General features: G+C 34.9%; 2 protein-coding genes across 2 annotated transcripts; one reads left to right on the top strand and one right to left on the bottom strand.

Moving 5' to 3' along the window:
- The first annotated feature begins 779 nt into the window (after positions 1-779).
- On the top strand, positions 780-2,539 carry LOC145624821 (uncharacterized). The gene is made up of 2 exons (XM_081677909.1): positions 780-1,364; positions 1,589-2,539. Exons 1-2 carry the CDS (start codon positions 780-782, stop codon positions 2,537-2,539), a joined length of 1,536 nt encoding a protein of 511 aa, XP_081534035.1.
- Positions 2,540-6,083: 3,544 nt separating this feature from the next.
- LOC145624823 (uncharacterized) lies at positions 6,084-10,766 on the bottom strand. Its single transcript, XM_081677910.1, has 7 exons — positions 9,470-10,766; positions 9,305-9,414; positions 8,369-9,179; positions 8,266-8,270; positions 8,089-8,206; positions 7,547-7,969; positions 6,084-7,363 (listed from the first exon to the last, which is right to left on the bottom strand). The coding sequence occupies exons 1-7, from the start codon at positions 10,764-10,766 to the stop codon at positions 6,084-6,086; spliced, it is 4,044 nt and encodes a 1,347-aa protein (XP_081534036.1).
- Positions 10,767-21,607: the final 10,841 nt, after the last annotated feature.

The following is a 21,607-nucleotide window of genomic DNA, read 5'->3' on the forward strand; positions in this document are numbered from 1 at the left end:
AGGAGTTTTCGAGGAATATGGCAATATACTGGAGGCAGAGAGCGAAAATTAATTGGGATTACGCAAGAGATACTTGTTCACGATATTTTTAATTTTATTAAAGGAAGAAAGGCCAGGAACAAATTGGAAGCAATTAGAGACGAGCAGGGAAATTGGGTTACAGATGAAAAGAGCATCGCCGATATTGCTGGGAATTTCTTCAAAGACTTATATAGGTGCAAACTCCCTGCCCCCTCGCAACACTCACAACACAGAAATTCGGACCTCAAGAAAGCCCTGAGTGGTATCAAGACTTCATTAACAGAGGATTAGAAGGATTTACTTTCCAAACCGTATACCAAGAAAGAGGTGAGGAATGCGTTATTTTCTATGAAGCCATGGAAAGCTCCTGGGCCGGATGACGTGTCTGCCGGCTTTTACCAAAAAAATTGGAGTTGGATGCAAGATGATATCACAGAGGCAGTGTTATCAAGCCTCAAATCAGGTAACATTCTACGAGAATTAAATTGTACGAACATTGCCTTAATTCCAAAATGCGAAAATCCAGAAACAATGGACAAATTACGCCCAATTGGGCTTTGCAATGTGGTATACAAAATTATCTCAAAATGTATCACTAATAGACTAAGGAAAGTGATTAATGGGTTAGTGAGTCAATTCCAAAATGCCTTCATTCCAAGGAGAGCAATTTCAGATAATATACTCTTAGCTCATGAATTGCTGAAAATATCAGGAAAACAAAAAAAGGGGGAAGGAGGAAATTAGCAATAAAAACAGACATGAGTAAAGCATATGATAGAATTGATTGGGATTTTTTAGAACATGTGCTCCTAAAGTTTGGCTTACCAGATCTTATGATCAAAACTATCATGAGTTGTGTAAGGACGGTGTCCTTCTCTGTTATCATCAATGGTTCACCTCAGGAAAAATTCAATCCAAAATGTGGATTGAGGCAAGGGGATCCTTTGTCCCCGTACCTCTTTATTTTATGCATGGAATGCCTCTCAGGGCTAATTCGCGAAGAAGAAGCAAAAGGTAATATCATCAGAATTAGTATTGCACGAGAAGCTCCGAAAATAAGTCACCTTTTTTTCGCGGATGACTCGGCCTTTTTCCTCCAAGGAAAGGAGGAAAATGTCTTAACTCTTAAAAGAGTACTAGACATTTACTGTAAGGCCTCAGGCCAGGTGATTAATAAGGAAAAGTTGGTTTTTCTAGCTAGCCCAAACTCGAATGAAGAGGATTTAGAGAAGCTCAGTGAGATTCTTGGTATTACTAGAAGCAACAATTTTGGTGTTTACTTGGGAATACCTTCGGAGTTTGGAGTCTCGAAACAACAAATCTTCGGATACATAGTGGACAAGGTGAAAGAGAGACTGAATGCCTGGAACTCGTTTTTCCTTTCTCATGCGGGTAGACTAACTTTGATAAAATCAGTCCTCTCGAATTTAGGAACCTATGTCCTCTCGGCTTTCAAGTGCCCTGTTTCAATTTTAAAGAGGATTAACAGCATCGTAGCACAGTTTTGGTGGCTAGGCAATAAAAATGGAAAGGGTGTGCATTGGAAAAATTGTCTCATCTTACTCAGACAAAGGAGAAAAGGGGTCTAGGCATATTGGATGCGCGTTTCTTCAATCAAGCCCTTCTTGCTAAGCAAGGGTGGCGCATCATTCATGATAAAGATTCACTTATCAGCAGAGCTTACAGTGCCAAATATGGCATTGACAAACACTCTCTTTTTGAAGACTCGTGGTGTAGGAAAAGTTTGGGCTCGTGGGGTTGGAATGGTATCAAATGGGGACTGCAGATGCTAAAGAAAGGTTGTGCTTGGTCCATAGGTGATCGTCGCTATGCTAAGATTCACCATCCCTGGGTCTATGGTACTCCCCCTTCTTGGAGGTATCAGGGCTGTTCAAATAATGACTACGTTGCCAAACTAAGAAAAGAAAATGGAGATTGGGATCTGAAAGCATGCAAAGAATGGTTCAGTGATGACTCAGTACAAAAAATATCAACTATAATAGCCATGGATGAAGGCTATGATGATTTGATCATTTGGAAGGAAGATAGAGGTGGTTCATACTCTGTCAAAAGTGGCTATAGAACCCTCCTTGAGGAAAATCACAGGCAGATCAAGAAACAAGGAACAATTGTAAAGCACAACATCAACTGGAAGCAGTTCTGGAGAAAGGGTGGTAGCCCTAAACAAAAGATTTTCCTATGGAAAATTTTGAAAGGTGCACTCTCAATGGGCAGTGAAAGGAAGAAGAGGGGATTGGGGGTGCATCACCATTGCATTTTGTGCTATATAGATGCGGACTCTAGCAGAGGTGATCTAGAAACTTTGGAACATTTATTTCGAGACTGTAGCTTTGCTAGTCATGTCTCGAAGGGCTGTAGATTGGGGATTAATGTGAGCAATCAAAATAACATTCCAATATCAGAATGGATCTTCAACTGGATGAGAATTCTAAGTGATAAGAGCAGGGATTTAGGGTTGAGCTATCAATTTTTCTTAGCAGGTCTCGAGAGCATCTAGGAAGCAAGGAATAATAAAATTTTAAAAAATTCAGTGACAAGTCCAGAATCTGTCATCCTAAGCATGGAACGAAGAGTGAGCTACACACACAACAATATGGGGGATATGGACAGGAGGACTCTGCAAAGCTCTAATGAGAGACATCTCGAACCACCGGGGTTTGAAAGGAAAAAGGAGACGGGTACAGGGCAGGATGGTCACCACCATAAAAGTTTGGAATTAGTAGCAGGGAATGGAGTCTGCAATGTTGGAACCTTAGAAATCTTTCGCAAAAGGAGCAAAGGAAGAGATTTGAATTGGTATTGGGTTGTGAAACAGGCTGGGTCTACACTAGAGAAAAGGGAGTTACAGCAGGCCAGACAGAATAAAGAGGCAAATTTTCTACAAACTGTTTCTGAAGGACTGCAAGGAACCATCAGACTGAAACTATGGCATCTGCGAATTGAGTCCTCTGATCGAAATATCCTAAAATGGATGCAACCTGATTACAAAAGCATTCAAGGAGATAGGATGATAAAAAGAAGAATCAATAAGATTATGCCTATTTTTCATTGTATTACTGTTAGATTTATAAATTCTAGGGGTTAACCTCCCCTTTTCTTTTGCTGTCAAAAAAAAAAAAAAAGCTTGTTCATTACGGAGTATTAACTAAAATGCTTTCAAGGCATACTATTTTTCATGCGCTAGGGAAGATGCAAGATTGGCTTGCTCGTCAGTTTACTTTCTCATTTGGTCTGATTTGCTTTCTGCATTGAATCTCAATTGCTAGTTTACAGAACAGTCCTGTAGTTTTCCATAACATGTGGCATGCGCTGATGCGCATTATATGACTCAGATGAATCTATTCATTGGTCTAACCATCTGTGTATACTACAACACTTGGTGCTTACACTACTCATAGATAACGAGTTACATTAACACTTGGAGCTTACACTACTTAGCATAGATAGCAAGTTACATTAACACTTGGTGCTTACACTACTTAGCATGGATAAAGAGTTACATTAACACTTGGTGCTTACACTACTCATAGATAACGAGTTACATTAGGCCAGTTATATGCAAATTGGAAATGGAAGTCATATTTTTACTACAGTATGTTTATTGTAGTATCTGATTATAAGACTAAAGTCGTGTTTAGTTCACTTTATTTTTACTTATTTAAGAAAAAATAAGTCCAGATTAGAAAAAATAAGTTCAGATTAGAAAAAATAAGTTCAGACCAATACGATCAGAAAATTAAATTCAAATCAGATCATCTTTTTATGTGCAGTTTTTTATTGCTAATTATCTTTAATTCTGTAATGAAAAAAATTATGAAATACACATTAATAAAATACACATTATTACGAATCTAATCAGACCTCACTTGATATATTTTTTCTTGTATATTATCGTACACTTAATGTCAAAGTTTGGTCAAATCAGACAATTAGATGAGATCAGATCAAATCTAATAAGTTCAGATAAGCAAAAATAAGGTGAACTAAGCAAGCCCTAAGTGAATAATCAAGCCCTAATATGGATTTTTATCATATAGAATATTTCCTAACTAGGGTAGCAAGTATATAGATTTAAGTGTTATTTTACCATTTATAATATTTTTTTTATCATGAAATTGTCACTGGATTTATTTTGTACTATCTTTTTCCCATAATATAGTTTTTGTTTTCCTATTTTGGAGATTCAACATGTTACTTCGATTTCCATTTTTGGATAGTATGTAAAGTCTATTATATTCTCATTTTTTTTAACTTTATTCAATGTACTTCCTAACTTACCCTTGAATTTTGCACATGTTTTGTACTTTTTTCACTTTTTCTCTCTAATTTTTGTATATGATTGTACTTTTCACTTTAATTAATTTATTTCATCCACTTTCTCCTCCTATTTCTTAAATATTTAGAAAAAACACAAATAAGAACTATATTATGGGACGGAGGGAGTAAGGAGTATTACAATTGTGGCATTCACTATTTTTATCACCAAATTGTTGCCTACTTTCATTTTTGATTTTTTTTTTTTTTACCAACTTGAATAGTAGTGTTACGAATGTATAGACAGTTGTGCATTTGTGCAAGATTTAATAGTGAATAACTGAATATGTTATAAATAGACCTTGTTATTAGATACGAATTAGTGTTCCCGTCAAAAAAAAAAAAAAAACGAAGTAGAGCAACGAGTATAAGGCTTGGGCTAATATTAATGGGTTTTTATATGACATGGTCTTTCAAACCAGTACAAGGACTTTTTTCTTTTGTAGATAAGTAGGTTAGAAAAAGGCCCTATCGAATTAAAACATTGCAAATTCTTGGCTGCATTCTAGTGCAGCCAAGCTAGCTGCAACACTATTAAATGTGAACATATAGTACATTAAAATGAATATACGTTTTTTTTCTTCCTTATATCTTAATTCACTTTCTTCTTCTTCCTTAGCTCTATTATTTTTCTCTCTCTTCAACTTTCTTCTCAATTTAACATTTTCTCTCTCCTCTTTACCTCATTTCCCTTTAATCTTTAAAGTTTTCTTCTTCTTTATATATATTTTTGAGTTACTAATTCGTGTTTTGATGGGTATACTTCTTTCTTTCTAAATCTATGAGTTTCAGATTCAATCATTTGGCTTTATCAAAGAGGAAAGAAAAAAAATGGAGGAGAGAGAAAGTTGAAGGTCAAAGAAAACAATAGAGGTTAGATTTTATCAATTTGTAATTGTATTTTGTATGATTTCGTTGACCATGCATGATGATTTATTGTTTGATTGTTTGAAATTATGATGAGTTTATGATGAATATCAATTAAATTGCTTAATTGTTAATGAATATCAATTGTATTGCTTAATTTGTAGTTATTTTCTCCCCCCCCCCCCCCTCGCTCTCTCTCTTTTTCTTTTGATTTCTAATCATGTTACAAATCAATAATTAATTTCTCTATGATGAATCAAGATTAGATTTAAGGTGTATATTCAATTTTTTTAGAGTTTCAATAATTACAATCGATCTTGAATATAATTTCTGTAAAAAAAATGAACACGTAGGAATTTAAAAATGAACAACTTTTACAAAATGAGCATTTAATACACCGAAAATGAATATTAAATACATAAAAAATGAACATATTTCAACAATTTATTTTATCATTATTTTTCATTAATAATTATATACAATGAATTTGAACCTTTATGAAAATCATGTTCATTTTAATATCCTAAATGTTCATAACTTTTTGTTACATGTTCATTTTATAAGTGTTTATTTTTTAATACTAAATGTTCATTTTTATTAAGTTGAAAGTAAAATATAATACGTTGAAAGTTAAATTATCCGAACATTTAGTGTTGAAATTATGAACAATTTATTATGAATATATATGTTTCGTTATTCATTACGAACATATCTGTTATTGATTATGAACACATATGACATATAGAGTGATAATTATTTATATTTTTTTTTTTTTTTGAGAAAAGGCAAATTTTATTAAATACAAAGAGGCACAAACAGTTACACTGAGGCTACTAAGCCCCTAAGCAAATCTTCTTTATCTATCCTAGCTCACTAGCTCTAATTTTACAAGTAACTATACCACTAATCCTATTATACACATCAAGACAAAATCTATTGACAACTATATCAGGTCTATAGATTATTCCCTTCCAAACTGCTTCATTTCTCTGCTGCCAGATGTTGTAAACCAAAGCTGTGCACAAGCTCTGATAGACTGTCTTCCTGAATCTGTTCTTTGCTTTCCAACACCAACCATTGCACTCCTCCAAATTGTGAAACTGCATTTGAATATTAATTCTGTCCTGCAAAATCTGCTTCAGCTGTCTACTATACAGGCAATCAAAAAAAATATGACCAAGAGTTTCCTCCTTGTCATTGCATAGAGGACACAGGTCATCACTAACTGTACCATATTTCAGCAGCTTATCCTTAGTACGAAGCCTTCCCCACATGGCCATCCACATAATAAATCTGTGTTTAGGAATATTGTATCTATTCCAAACCAGATTGCACCAGTTAACATCAGGATTCACATTTTTTAACCATTGATAAGCACTAGAAACAATATACCCTTTCTTATCATGCTTCCAAGTATTTCTGACAAAACCATCCTTGATTTGTTCCTTCACTTTCCAAATTTGCTTCCATTGCCAACTAGCTTGACTAGGACAACCAATTCTCTTCCAATTCCTATCTTTAATATAATGGTGATTGACCCACTTTAGCCAAAGGCTATCATTCTTGTGAGCAATATCCCATATGTACTTTCCCATAGCAGCAATGTTACTAGTATAACAGTCATGAATGCCCAACCCACCTTGCTTCTTAGGTCTACAAATAATGTCCCAAGAGATGGGAGGGGATCTAGAGAAAATAGCTTTGCCATCCCAAATGAAATTTCTGCATACAGCCATCACACCATCTAGAACTTTCTTTGGCAAAATGAACAAATTAGCCCAGTATGTATGCAGGGAAAGCAGAACAGAATTAGCTAAGACTACTCTAGCTGTATAAGAAAGAGTTTTCCCACCCCATATTCTGATTCTAGCAACCACCTGATCAATAAGAATTTGACAATCATCAGAGGAAAGCTTTTTAGCATTCACCTTTATGCCCAAGTATCTGAAAGGAAGACTACCTTCCTTGAACCCAGAAGTTCTGATGATACTCTCCCTTATGTCTTCAGAAGTGTTGCAAAAATACACATTTGATTTGCCTTCATTTGCAACAAGACCAGTAGTAGCAGCAAAAGTAGCCAATCCCCTCATAAGAAGACTAGCAGAATCTATATCACCTTTGGACATGATGATAAGATCATCTGCAAAAACCAGATGATTGATCTTAACACCTTTTCATCTAGGATGGAACTGGAAGAGAGAATGATAACCAATCTTGAAAAGGATCCTAGAAAGACAATCCATGCAAAGGACAAAAAGCAAAGGAGAGAGAGGATCTCCTTGCCTCAACCCTCTTTTGCCAGGAAAAAAACCCTTATTCTCACCATTAATAAGCAAGGAAAAGCTAGGAGTGGTAACACACTCCATGATAAGCTTGACAAAATGAGCAGGAAACTTAAGAGAAACCAGCATATCTTCCAGGAAGGACCAACTGACAGAGTCATAAGCCTTTCTAATATCAACCTTGAACATGCAACCTGGTGGGGAACTCTTCCTGTTATATCTACCAATCAAGTCTTGCACTATACAGATGTTGTGACAAATTCTTCTTCCAGTAATGAAGCCAGATTGATTCTGAGCAACTATATCTGGCAGAACTTTCTTAAGCCCAGAACAAATAAGCTTTGTAATGACCTTATAAACAACATTACAACATGCTATTGGTCTGAAATCCATGACTGAAACAGGTTGATCACTTTTAGGAATCAAAGTCAAATTAGTGCAGTTGATCTCTTTCAGCATTTTCCCTGTGTCAAAGAATTGAAGAACAGCATTACAGATGTCATCCCCTACAATATCCCAACACATCTTAAAAAAAAAGAGTTGTTGAACCCATCAGGCCCAGGAGCCTTTATTCCAAGAATACCAAAAACAGCTTTCTTAATCTCATCCTTAGTAACAGGAGTCTGGAGCAGAACATGATGCTCATTATTAACCAAAGGACCCATAGCAATAATACTTTGATCAATTTTCACATTACTGTCCTACTGAGAACCCAATAGCCATTTATAATAACCAACAAAAGCATCAGAGACAGAATTACTATCCCTGCACCAGTTACCATTCATGTCCTGGACAGAAATAATTCTTTTTTTTATAAGTTCTCATCTTAATGCTCTGATGAAAAAACTTAGTATTGTCATCACCTGCTGTCAACCAAGTCAGCTTGCTTTTCTGCTGTAGAAAAGAATAATAGTCTTTCCTAAGCTTACCATAATTGGCTAAAACCTCTATTTCCTTATTCTGAAGGTGAACATCATTATAATCAGCTTGAATCTTCTTTTGAATACTCAACACTTCATCTTTGGCAGCAAGAAATCTAGCACCAATTTCTGAGTATTCCATTCTATTCAACTTTTTTAAAACTTTCTTAACCTCTTTTAACTTCTTTGCAACCTGAAACATAAATTTCCCATCCACATTGATATTCCAGGCTTGCTTAACCATATCCCCAAAAGTAGGATAGCTGCCCCACATATCAAAGAACTTAAAAGGTCTCGGGCCACTCTTAACCTCATTCTCAAAAGAAATAATGGCTGGACAATGATCAAACCTGATTTCAGGAAGGTAATGCACAAAGGATCCAGGGAAAGCAAGAGCCCAGGCAAAATTAACAAGAGTCCTATCAATCTTACTGTAGACCCTAGCCTCACCCAATTGTTTATTTGTCCAAGTATACTTGGCCCCTATCTGAGTCATATCCATAAGATCACAATAAGCAACACAATCTCTAAAAGGAGCTAGTTCAGAATTACTAACTCTTCTTCCAATCCTGTCATCAATGTGTAAAGGGAAATTGAAGTCTCCAGAAACAATCCAAGGACCCTTACAATTATCTGCAAACATCTGGAGCTGACCCCATAAAGCCAACCTATCAACCGCATCATTAAAACCATATACAAAAGAATACTCAAAAGACTTTTGTAGAGTCTTATTGAGAATCCTAGTGTGGATAACCTGAGGGAGAGTACAGATTATATCAACACTAAAAAATCCTGCAACCAAGCTATTAAAATTCTACCTCCTTTTATAGAATCAAAATTAGTAGTAATGCACCAGCCACTAAACATTCTTTGATATACTGCAGCAAAATTCTCATTAGCAATCTTATTCTCAACTAAGCAGCAAAGACCAATATGGTTCTGAATCAAGAACTTCTTAATCTCAAGCTGCTTCTCATGCCTATTAAGGCCTCTAACATTCCATATCAGCACTTTATCCATATTCAAGGGTTATGCCCTGCTCACTTCCAAGAGAATTAACCTTCAAAGGAACACTGCCCACCATTACAGGATCATCTCCCAGGACACCAAACGAATTCTGCACTGGAACAACATCATTCTTAGGGGATCTGGTAATAGGACTCATTCTTCTCACATTCTCAGGGGGAAGATACACAGTATCATTCTCAGTCAAGGCATTAACCACCTTGTCATTTTGAATCTTATCCACTTTATCCACCTTATCAGTTACAGGAAGACTTCCCTGAATATCTTTCTTCCTCCAGACTTTCTTCACCTTCTTACTAGGACAATATGCATTTTCATGCCCCACCTCACCACATTCCTCACAACACACAGGTTTCCACTCCCAGTAAACTTCTTGCTGGAAGATAACACCCTTCTCATCATAGAACTCAATATACTCTGGTAGAGTTTGCTTAAGCTCAACTTCTACCAAGTACCTCACATAAGAAACCCTTTCCCTTGTCTGAGTAGCATTATCTGGCCTAATAGGATTCCCAATCAACCCAACAATCTTCTCAAGACAGCCTTTCCCCCAATACTTCAAAGGTAAGCCAGGGAGTTGCACCCAAACAGGGAACTTAGTGATATCATTCACACTTAATTCCATACCATCCTCCCATTGCTTCAAACACACAGGTTTCTTATCCATTAAAAGGTTCAAATTATTTAAGGCCTTATCCCTAGATTCAATATTCAAGAATCTAATCAAGAAGACCCCCTTTTTTAATGGAATTACTTTATCAATGTTTGTTTTACCCCAAATTCTCCAGCAAAACCCTTCAAAAGTTTTGATATGAGGATTAGCAGCCAAAGTAAAAGCAACAACCCCCAATTTCCAATAATCCAGTTCATCCACAATATCATCCATTGACAATTTTAACAGTGGTTCAGCATGCAATGAATGATTCTCATTCTCATTAAACACACAATCTGGCAATTTGACTGCAGGAGCAGAAAAAGAGGGAAGAACTGAGCTAGTAGATACCTGAAACCCAGATGCTCTGTTTTCCAATCGACAAGACCCAGATTCAATTCCCTTCAAATTCGACATCCATTCCGATAATTTCGATTTCTCATGAGATTTGACAATCAATTCCTCCATTGATTGCTCAGGCGACAGAATACACCTATCCAATTCATCCTCAATGTCAAAATTCAACGGAATTTGTCCAACATCTCCTCGCGATTTCGTCTTCTGATTACCAGAACAAGCTCCATAATTTACAGATTTCAAATTCAATCTATCAATGCCTTCCTCTTTCGTCGAACTCTGCTTACCCTTTTTCTTCTTCGCCATGGCAGAGGAAGTCGAGAGAGAGAGAAAGTTTTTTAGAGAGAGAAAGTTTTTTTTTTTGCTGGACCAGATATTATTATTTATATTTTTAACTTCTGTATTGATGATTATATATTATTAACATTCTAAATAATTATTATGAATATATGTTGTGATGGTTATGAATTTTGATTATTTATTATATTTTAGTGAGTACAGATTAATTGTATTTGTAGAAGACAAAGACTCTGAATTAGTGAAGAAACAAGTAAGAAGTGATGAAGAAGTATATGATATTACAACGAATTTGCCTTTAAGTTGGAGAATTTCTGATGTATATGATCCCAATTTTATGGTTGTATGATAAATGTTCATTTCTAATATATTAAATGTTCATTTTTTTTTCTTTTGACATGTTCACTTTTTATTACTAAATGTTCATTTTTTTTACGTGTTCATTTTTATTACTGAATATATTTTTTTTATGTGTTCATTTTTCTAACTAAATGTTCATTTTTAAGGTCGTGGTCTAGCAAATTTATGATTATATGATAATCAGATTCATTTTTAATAAATGATCATTTCCTTATAACATATATACTTTTTAGTATTAAATGTTCATTTTTTTAGGTGTTCATTTTTTGTTATTAAATATTCAGTTTTTTTTCATGTTCATATTTTTTAACTAAATGTTCATTTTTTATTTGGGCCGCGCGTTTTGAGCCTCACTTGTTGTAGCTATCTTGGCTGAGTGCAGCCAAGACCAATTGTTAAAACATCTCACATGTCTACTTCCTCCATACTATTATATGAAGTAACGTATAAGACCAAATTGGGTAGTCATATTTGATATGTATATGTGTATTTATTATTTATTTTTGTTTTTCATTGGCCACCTGTAATGGCCCAATCCGTTTTTGTCCATTTAAGATGGTCTTGTTTTGACTTGATCTATTATCAACTCATGGTCTCACACCAATAATGACCCAACCTGCCCAATAACCAAGTCTAATTATTTTTTTTAATTATATAACCAAGTCTAATTATAAATTGGGGAGAAATTCTCTTTGGTAAACCTCTAGTTTTTAACATTCTCAATGGTGAATTGTAAAAAAAGTTATTATCCTTGGTAAACTTTAATTAGTTATAATTTTTCAATGGTAACATTAATGAAATTATAAGCCTAACCCTAGTTAACTAAACACTAAATGACTAAATTGACCCTAATCTTAAACTCTAGTTTTCCTACCAAAAGCATTCAACCACGAATAGCTCCTCCCTTGCGCCGACAACCCTTCTCCTACAATCACCGGCCTTCCCAGCCCCTCATCCTCCTCCTCCCTCGCAATTTGTCTTTCGTCGTCGAAATCCCCACCCAAAAAGTGGTTTCTGGGTTTGATGTTCATTCGTTAGGGTGTTTTTTTGGTGGGGTTTAAGGTTTGGTGGGTGGTTTTAAGGTGGGGGAAGGGAGGGACGCCATGTAATACCCCGTATTTTCATACATATTTTCTAATTAATTAATTAGGAATTATTTTATAAAAAGGGTATTTTAGTAAATTTAATATTTGGAGCCAAAATTATATTTGAATTTTGGCGCCAAGAGTATTTTGAAAACTAATCATTATTTTGGATAAGATTTATTATCCATTTATCTTATTTTAAAAACCAGATTATTTATATATTTCGGATAATTTAATTAACGCAAAATAATATTTTATTAATTACACTAGATGGACAAAAATTCCCAATATTTAGCTAGGGATTTCAAATTTTCCATGTATGGAAAATTTGATTTTTCTTAGTTATTTATTGGTGAATAATTGGTATTTAATTAATTAATTATTCTATATTATTTACACAATTATTTTATTCCTTTAAACCGAACTAAATCTTCCTAAATACTTCTAGAGAAATCCGAAAATCTGAGCTATGGGAAGCTCAATAGCTCAAGATTTTCGACCCTCTTGAATTATTTTGGGGGAATTTATTTTGGTAAAATTGGTGTGGCTGAAGTGGTGTAGCGCACAACAAGGTGTAGCAGGTGGCTAATTGTGGTGGCTGAACTGGTGGTTGTTCGGTGTTGGCGTGAGGCGATGAATCTGGTGGTGGACAATGTAGGTGGGTGGTTTTAATGTATTGTGGTGGTTGTTGGAAAGGTGAGGAATTGAGGATGACGATGATGACAAGATGAAGATGATGAATTGGTGATCTTGATGATGATGATGAGTTAAGTGAGGATATTTTAGGATTTTTTTTTTATTTAAAAAAAATGTTAACCATGGTTAAATATTAACTAAATTGCTTCATTAAGTTCACCATTGAAAAAATATAACAAATTAAAGTTTACCAAGGATAATAAGAATTTTTGCAATTTACCACTAAGAAAAGTAAAAATTAGAGGTTTACCAAAGATAATTTCTCTAATTGTGCTTATAATTAGCCCCACTTAACCTTTATTCCAAACATCGAATCTTACTATATATGTTTTTATAAAAATTCTAAAACCACCGCTTCTCTCTCTAGAAACTTGATACCCCTGTTCTTAACCTCCCACTGTTTCCACCTTTCTTCTCCCCTGCTCGCCGACGATCGGCGTTATTCTCTTAGCAATCGCCGGCGAGTCTAGCTCTTCTCCTTTCGGTATTTTTGTTATTTTTTTTTTGGTTCCTTGGTGGAGAAAGCACAGAAGATTGCAGTTTGGTTTGGTTCTTTTAAGTTCATCGGAAGTTTAAGCTAGTTTGGTGGTGTCATCAAGTGTTTTGATTCTAATTTTCTAATGATTCGAGGAGCCAATGCTACTCTTAACGCCGCCGTTGAAAGGAATTTCGTTAATTGTTCCCGACGAAAAAGATGAAGTTAAGACTAGAGTTTCCCCCCTTAATCAAAGGTTAGATTTAGGTGAGGAGGTCTTCTCGCGTTGGCCTTGATGATGGGTGGTAGTGGTCGGTTCTGGTTCTGCCGGTGACGCTGTCCGTTGGTACTTTGCTTCTTCTTAAGTCTCACTGAGTTTGCTTAGTGAGTTTGTGAGTATTTGTTATCTCTGCTTTGGTTTGTTATTTAGTTGTTTTTTTCTTAGTTTAAGTATGTTTTTACCGCTTTCTTTGCTTTTGTTCTTGTTCGGGTCTCTAGTTTTCTATAATTCCCTTGCTCTATGTGTTTATGAGTTGGGGTTGCTTAGGTTAGTTTGTTTGGAGGCTAATGAAGTGTGTATGTTGTTTCCGGAGTTTGGTTGGTTGTTCAAGCCCTTGGATTTAAAGGGTAGTACGGTTTAACAATACTTGGGTTTTGGCTTGTTGGTCCTTATGGTTGCTCTTTCGGGGTGGGTTTGTGTTACGAGGAGTGGTCACACTGAATTTGTTGCTCCTCTCATTGGCAGTATGGGTATTGTCCTCTGTGTGTGTGTGTGTGTGCTAGTTTCTAGAGGCTGAAGTTATTTGTGTAAGTAGAAAGTGTTCCTTGCTTTTGGTGTTTGTAGAGAAAAGGTAGTTTTGAGGGGGTAGATTTGTTTGCTTTTCCTGTTGCTTCTTGGTTGCGGGATAATTTGGGTATTCGTTCTCTTCCTATCATACCAGTGTCGGTGTTGGTGATGACAAAGTCAGTCATCATTAAAAATTTCGACATTGAAGGAGGCTCTTCATCTTTAATGTTTGAGGTAAGCAAAATCCTCAATTTTCTTGAATACGTAGAATTGCAGGAAAGGAAGCTGCGTAATGGTGCAAGGCTCCTCATAGCAGAGTTGTGAAAAAATATGGCTCTCTTGGTTTGGCTCCTGAACTCTTAGGAGGTGGCTATGCTTTTCGATCCCTAGAAGTGGAGTCGTGTTAATTATGGGTCTTTTTTTTTGGCAACAGGGTGCTTTCGACTTTCGGGTGTTTTGTCTCTACATAACGTCCTTCGTGAATTTGCATTGGTGTCATTGCAAGTTTCGGTTCCCTTCTTTAGTGATGGCTTGCACGACTCTCTGTCTATCTATGTGGTTTTGGTTCGGGCGACGATTGATCTAAGAAAAGGTTTTGGTAGGAACCTGTAGGTTATCCAGGTTCCATGGGAATTGGTTTGATGCGCGACTTCTTAGGTCTACTCTTTCACTTCGGTTTCCCTCTTAGGGTAAGTGGCAAACCCTATACATGGGTTTGGTTGGGTATGTGGGCTCTGCTTCAGTTTTTAAGGTTTTTCTTGTTGTAGTTGTGTGTTTAGCTAGATGTATTTGGTTGTCTTTAATTTCTTGTTTTAGCTCTATTAAGTTGTAATTGCCCTTTATTTATGAAGTTCTCATTGTAAAAATAAGAAAAAAGAAAAAAATATAGAAAATAGCCCCTCTTATTTTAGTTTTTACAAGAACTACCCCTCTTTTTACCAACATACAACAATGATTCACAGTTTCACACGGGTAAAGAACTAAAGATTGAGCATGAAGCATGTGGTAAAATTGGACGTATAGATTCTATAGAATAACAGTGATTCTTTTGTCAAGACTCAAGACATGCAATCTTTTTGAACGCCAATCCCGCCTTGAGTGACTCAATTTCAGTGTTTGGTCACAGTAGCAGTAACAATAACAGTCACAGTCACAGTTGGCAGATGTTTAAAGATTACAGAGAGTCAATTTTAATTTGTCTGCTTTTGTAAAGAAAGAAAAAGCTGATTTATGTCTTCACAATTTTTTAATCATGCTTTTCCCGGCATCTCGTGGAACATTCATCTTATTCCATTGGTTCTTGCTTCATTCCTTTGTTATTTTGTCTCTTGCCCTCCTGCCTCCATACAATACTTCATACGAGTACATAGTACACTTCATGGTCTATAGGATAACCAATTATCACTTCTTGAATAAGCTTATTGGAGATTTGGATTACCACATTCGAGTATTAATCGATTAATGTGATACTCTCTAATAATCTCATATTTCGACCTTCTTTATTTTACTTTATTTTTGTTTATGGAGCTTAATCTGAACTTATCTACTCTGATCAATTTTTTGACTTTATATGTACAATAGTCTATAAAGGAAAAAAAAAACAGGTCTGATTAGATTCATATTTGTTAAAAGACCAATTCTAAGCTAATGGTTGAAGCACTATCAATTTATATACTCTATCATGTCCCTTCACATGAGAATCCTTATACGGAGAGTATGACAACTTTTTATTCTACCCACTTTTGCTTTATTCCTTATATGACAACTTTTTATTCATTTTTTTTATCATCCATTTTGTGGGGGGGCCTAAGTATATGTAATACTCTCGTCGTATTTTAATATACTCTCGTCGTATTTTAATAAGTGCTCTATTTCTCCTTAACATGTAATGCGATACAAATCTTTGATCAATAATATCTTTAACTATCAAAAAGTATATAATATAACATAAAATTCTTATATGTGACATAAATTCTGATATGTGGTTGGCCATACAGTGTGGCCAGCTACCATGGAAGTTAATTCGTTAGTGTTATAAGGATTACTCGGTCAATGTTGTAGGCAAGGGCGAAGCCAGGAATAAAAATCTATGGGGGCCAAGAAACGATATTGTTACCCAAAAAAAAAAGCAAAAAAAAAAAATGCTCAAAGTGGGGAATTGTACCTGAAACCTCTCTCTCACCAAGTTGCGATGAAAAACTCCAACAAACCAACTGGTCTATCACTAACATCATGATATGTAGGACAAATATTAGCTATTTATTAGTTATTTTAGGGGGGATCATACTATATATTACATATATCACCAGTTGGGCCATGGGGGGCCGGGCCTCCACCATCCCCCCCGGTGGCTCCGTCCCTAGTTATAGGGGTTATTTCGTCAAGATTATAGGAGTTACTCAATCAATATTATAGGGGTTACTTGTTTAGTGTTTTAGGGGCTACACGCTGATAATATAACAATTGAAAATAAATAATCTATTTTTTGAGACGATTCCAATAAATACCAACAAATGGTGAGCTAGTTAGGCCTGGTTATTTCCACTTATTTTAGGAATAATAAATTCAGATAAGATAAGTTTAGGAAAAATAAGTTCATATAAGTTGTGACAAGGGTTAATCATAGCTACCAAGTTTAATTTATAACTAAAATAAGTTCTAATAAGGGTTAATAAGTTCAGATAAAATCAGATAGAATTAGATTAGTTCATATAAGTAAAAATCAGGTGAATCGAACGCACCCTTGGTGAGAGAAAGTATTTCTCAATTTAATTTAGGTTTTTAATTTGTACCCTTATTTCTCAATTTAATTTAGGTTTTTAATTTGTACCCTTCATGTTCGTCAGTATTACAAGGATTACTTGGTCAGTATTACAGGAGTTACTTTGTTAGCGTTATAGGGATTACACGTTGATAATATAATAGTAAATGTGAATAAAAAGTGAACAGGTCGAAAAAGTATTTATTATTTTGGTTTGTGTTTCAGGGGTTGAAGATAGTACAAAGTATATATATTTTAAAATTACAATCTATGTTCTTCAAATTTTGAGAAATTAATTTTTTTTTTATGATTGAAATATATATATATATGTTCTATTACTTTATTTTTATTATGAACTTTGTTCCTTTATAAATGGATTTAATTATGTTCTTTAAATTTAAGAAAAACTTTTGTATACACCCGATTTACACTAATATTAGTGTACATCGAGCAATATAGAGTAGGGGTGAGCGTAGCAAGATACCCTGTAAAATTCTCAGGATCCAGAACCGGAACCTGTTGCAACAGGTTACTAAAGATAGGAACCAGAACCGGAACCTGTTCAACAGGTTCCTAAAAATTGGGAACCATAACCGAAACCTGCAGGTTTCGGTTCCTCAACAGGGTACCCTGTCTTTCAAAGTAAGGTTAATAATTACTTGATAAATTTTAACAAAAAAAAAAAAAAAAAAAAGGATGTTCACAGTAAAAGCTTACAACTTAAATATAGTACAACAAATATAACAAACTAATACTCATAGTCTAGAATATTTTATACAATATTATAAATACTTGTATTAATACCATTAACTAAACCTTTTAAAGAGGTATGTAATGGCTTTTATACAATTTTGATGTAAGGCATTATATTTGGGTTTAAATGATAGGTTCTGATTTTGTGTACCGTATAGGGAACCTGTACTAACAGGGTACCCTACAGGTTCCGGATCCAAAATTTTATTACCCGGAACCGGAACCTGTTGCAACAGGTTCCCAATTTTATTACCCGGAACTTGATCTATAGGTTCCAAACACCTGCGGTTCCGAATAGGTTCCGGTTCCAGGTCAGGGTACCCTGAATTTTTACTCACCCCTAATATAGGGTAACTTTTAGCTAATTTTAGGGTAACTTTTTGCCTTTTTTTGGATAACTTTAAGCATAATACAATTTTTATATAAATGGATAACAAGAAAAATTTTATAAAGACAATTTAATTACATTCAATCACTAATAATTGTTTTTTAGTCATTCAAAATGCGATTCTTTACTTTTTTTTTTTTTGGTGAAGAAAATGCGATTCTTTACTAATAAAGCGTAGAAATTTTTTACATGTATAGGGTTTCATATTGGGGTAACTTTTCTTCATTTCAGAGGCAACTTTTGCTCATTTTAGGGTAACTTTATAACGGAGGTACAATATTTTATTATACATCCGATTTTTTTAAAAAGTTTGTCTAAATTTAAACTATCTATTATTTATACTTAATAGAGTATGTTCTTTTAAGTTTTTTATTCTATTTTATTTGCTCTTATGTTTTTGGGGTTCATTTCTTTTAGTTTAGCCTTATGCTAGTTGAATTTTATCCATGTTCTTCGAATCTAGCTTTATATTCTTCCGAGTGCACAATGCTCGCCTCAATGAATACTTTTGTTTTGATAAAATATGGAGTAGCTAGTAATTTTTGTAATTTAACTAAATTAACCGTTATGAAGATAAATTATATTTGTGGAAAAAAAAAAAAAGCAATTTAGTTTGAATCATTGCTAGTGAACATATAATTATTGATAATTAGTTGACTAGTAGTTGGGTTGTGTTATCAATTAAAGAGTCACATGGCAATGAAAAAAGGTTTGAGGTGACTAATTATGATTCTGCCATGACTCATGATTCATTATTTCGGTAGTTACTCCCATTAAAAAGGCTATAAAAGAATTGTTCATCTTCATTGTCTTCAAATTCATATACAGTATAAAAGCAAAAGCATATTATAGTAGTAAGCTTTTCGTTATTCAACTAATTAATCTCTCTTTCCTCATTGTTAGAAGTAATATTTAAAGTTTTAGTCTAAATCAGATATATATGCATTATTGGCTTATTATATAAAGAGAGAAAAAGGTCCAAAAAGTGTAAAATTAATCATGGCTTTAATATACGTACGAGTAGTATTTAGGAGCATTGGCCAGCATTTCATTTATAAAATCACAAGACATTATCCGTATATATATACTACTAGAATAAAGCCCATTTCCAACGAACAAATTCCGTCGGTGGAATATGAAATTCCGTCAGAAATCACCTTTTCGACAGAATTCCGTCGTTATGTTCCGTTGGAAAACAATCACTAATTAAGAATTATACTCTTATTGATATTATATTATTTGTACATCACTTTAAATAGTTAATTGTGTTGTGTGATTAGGATGAAAAATTAAAGATATAAGGTATCTACTATCTAGTGGATTTTTCTATAATAGTGATATCACTCATATACGAAGTAATACCCAATGTTTACTTAATCACACAAACTATTGGGTGCGATAGCAACCAATATCACTACTAGAAAACAACCCATTTTCGACGGAAAAATTCCATCAGAAACACCCTGAAATCCGTCGAAAAAAGGGGTTTTCGACGGAATTCCGTCGGAAGTGGTTGTCAATCGGAAACTGCTTGGTAAGAAAAACCACCTTTTCCGACCAAAATTCCGTCGGAAACACTTTTTGGACGGAATATTCAGTCTTATGAGATTTTCAGGCACTGGGAAAATCCGTCGGAAAGTTATTTTCTGCAATTAAAAAAACGTCATGCTACCACCTCCACCACCCTCATCAAACCACCACCATCCCCTAACCCTAACTTTAATCCTAAACAACCACCGGCCCCTCCACCCCACCAGCCCACCACCAACCCGTAATCCTAACCCTAATCCCCCACAACCACCAGCCCCTCCACCCTACCAGACCACCACCAACCTGTAACCCTGACCCTAATCCCCCACAACCACCGGCCCCTACACCCAACCGAACCCACCACCCCACTTTACCTTAACCGAACCCACCACCCCACTTTACCAAACCTACATCCAAACCCAAATCCACCCTAATCAACCCAATCACCAACTTAACCGACCCACACCACCCAAACCAAAAACCAACTCACCTAACCCTAAAACCGACCCACCCTCCTAACCGACCCAAATCCGTCCAAAAAACCAAACCACCATGGCACCAAGCCACCACAACCACATCGAACAGCCAACAACCGAAAATATTAACAAAAAAAAAAACAAAAAAAAAAAAATTAAAGACTCGAAAAACATACCTTATTAACTGAAATTGGCTTTGAATTCTTGAATTTGGTTTAAATAGGCCAAATTCGACCATGAAAAGTGTGGATTTACACTTTTCATGGTAAATTTTGACAAAAAAAACCATTAATTTCGGCCATGGAAAACACCAAATAAGAGAAGAGAAATGAAGAAACAGATGAAAGAAGGAGAAGATGGTGGATAGAAAGATATGGAGGAGGAGAGAGGAGGCGAAGAGAAAGAGAAATTGGAGAAGAGAAGGGCGGAAGAGAGAGAAAGGGTGGAAATTAAATGAAGGAGAAGTGAGGAAGTTTTCTCGGTTTAGGGTTTTGACAAAGGCTGAATTTTTTTTTTATATATATATAATTGTATTCCGACGGAAAATTCCGTCTGAAATTTCTAACTGATTTTAATTCCGTCATGCAGACACCCAAATGTGTCTCCCCAAAACCAAACCCAGTGATGAATACCTTTCATGTCATTGATTATCGAACAAAGCGAAAGTGTGAAAAGTCTAGTGATGAGAATGTTTTTATTAAAATATCTCTTCTTTCTGTTTTTGAAAATATTTCTTTTCTTACCCTATTTATGAAAAACGTGCATTCTAGTTTAGTTTGGTCCATGATATGGGTCCAATAATAGTGTAGTTGGATGGGGCTTGAAAAAAACTTTTCCAACGATGTATTATAAGCCCAATTCCGATGAATAATGAGGAAGTTATGGCCAAAATACTAAACTGGGGCCAAACCGGATTTTACCTACGGCCCAATGATCATGTGGAGGGTCCAAAGGTTTAATCCTATTCCTAAAATAATTAGGATTAATTAGAAACTTCCATAATTTTCTAATAGATCTTAATTATCCTTTTTGAAAAGATAAAATCAAAGAGTTTGAAATTGAATAAAACTTTCTTTTTTTTAAAATCCTAATTCTATTCGAATTTAAAGATGTTCAAAGACAGTTAGATATTATTTTCGTGCCTCACAATCTTTATCCAAATCTTATATGGTTGGATAGATCTTGAAATTATATTTCCAATGATATATTGTAATATTAATTCCGAGCTATAACGAAAAAGATATTAATGGAATACGAAACTCTATCCAAAACTGACACCCTTCCACTATTTTGGCCATATCCTTTTATATCTAAAAAATATTTTAAGATGATTCCAATTGGGTTGGAAAGTGATTTCAAGAGCTTTCCAACGACATATTATATGACTTATTTGGACTTATGGATCAAAAGATATGATAAAAACAAAATTCGTAAAAATTGTCTTGCATCGCCTGGCGACAAGCCCTGTCGCTGGCGACAGAGAGGTGTTTTATTCCTTTTCGAACTCTGATTCGTTTCTATCGATTCCAGACTATTTTT

Source organism: Chenopodium album, chromosome 3, assembly GCF_948465745.1.
Source record: "Chenopodium album chromosome 3, dcCheAlbu1.1, whole genome shotgun sequence".
In the NCBI taxonomy this organism is placed as follows: Eukaryota; Viridiplantae; Streptophyta; class Magnoliopsida; order Caryophyllales; family Amaranthaceae; genus Chenopodium; species Chenopodium album.

Bases quoted from the DNA above. Each gene is read 5' to 3' on its own strand.
- LOC145624821 (XM_081677909.1), top strand. From the start codon at position 780: ATGAGTAAAGCATATGATAGAATTGATTGGGATTTTTTAGAACATGTG. The intron at 1,365-1,588 runs GTGAAAGAGAGA...CATCTTACTCAG, and splicing joins TCGGATACATAGTGGACAAG to ACAAAGGAGAAAAGGGGTCT.
- LOC145624823 (XM_081677910.1), bottom strand. From the start codon at position 10,766: ATGGCGAAGAAGAAAAAGGGTAAGCAGAGTTCGACGAAAGAGGAAGGC. The intron at 7,970-8,088 runs GTATTCTTGGAA...TCTTTGACACAG, and splicing joins GATTAAGAAAGCTGTTTTTG to GGAAAATGCTGAAAGAGATC. The intron at 7,364-7,546 runs GTGAGAATAAGG...TGGTTTTTGCAG, and splicing joins CTTTTCCTTGCTTATTAATG to ATGATCTTATCATCATGTCC.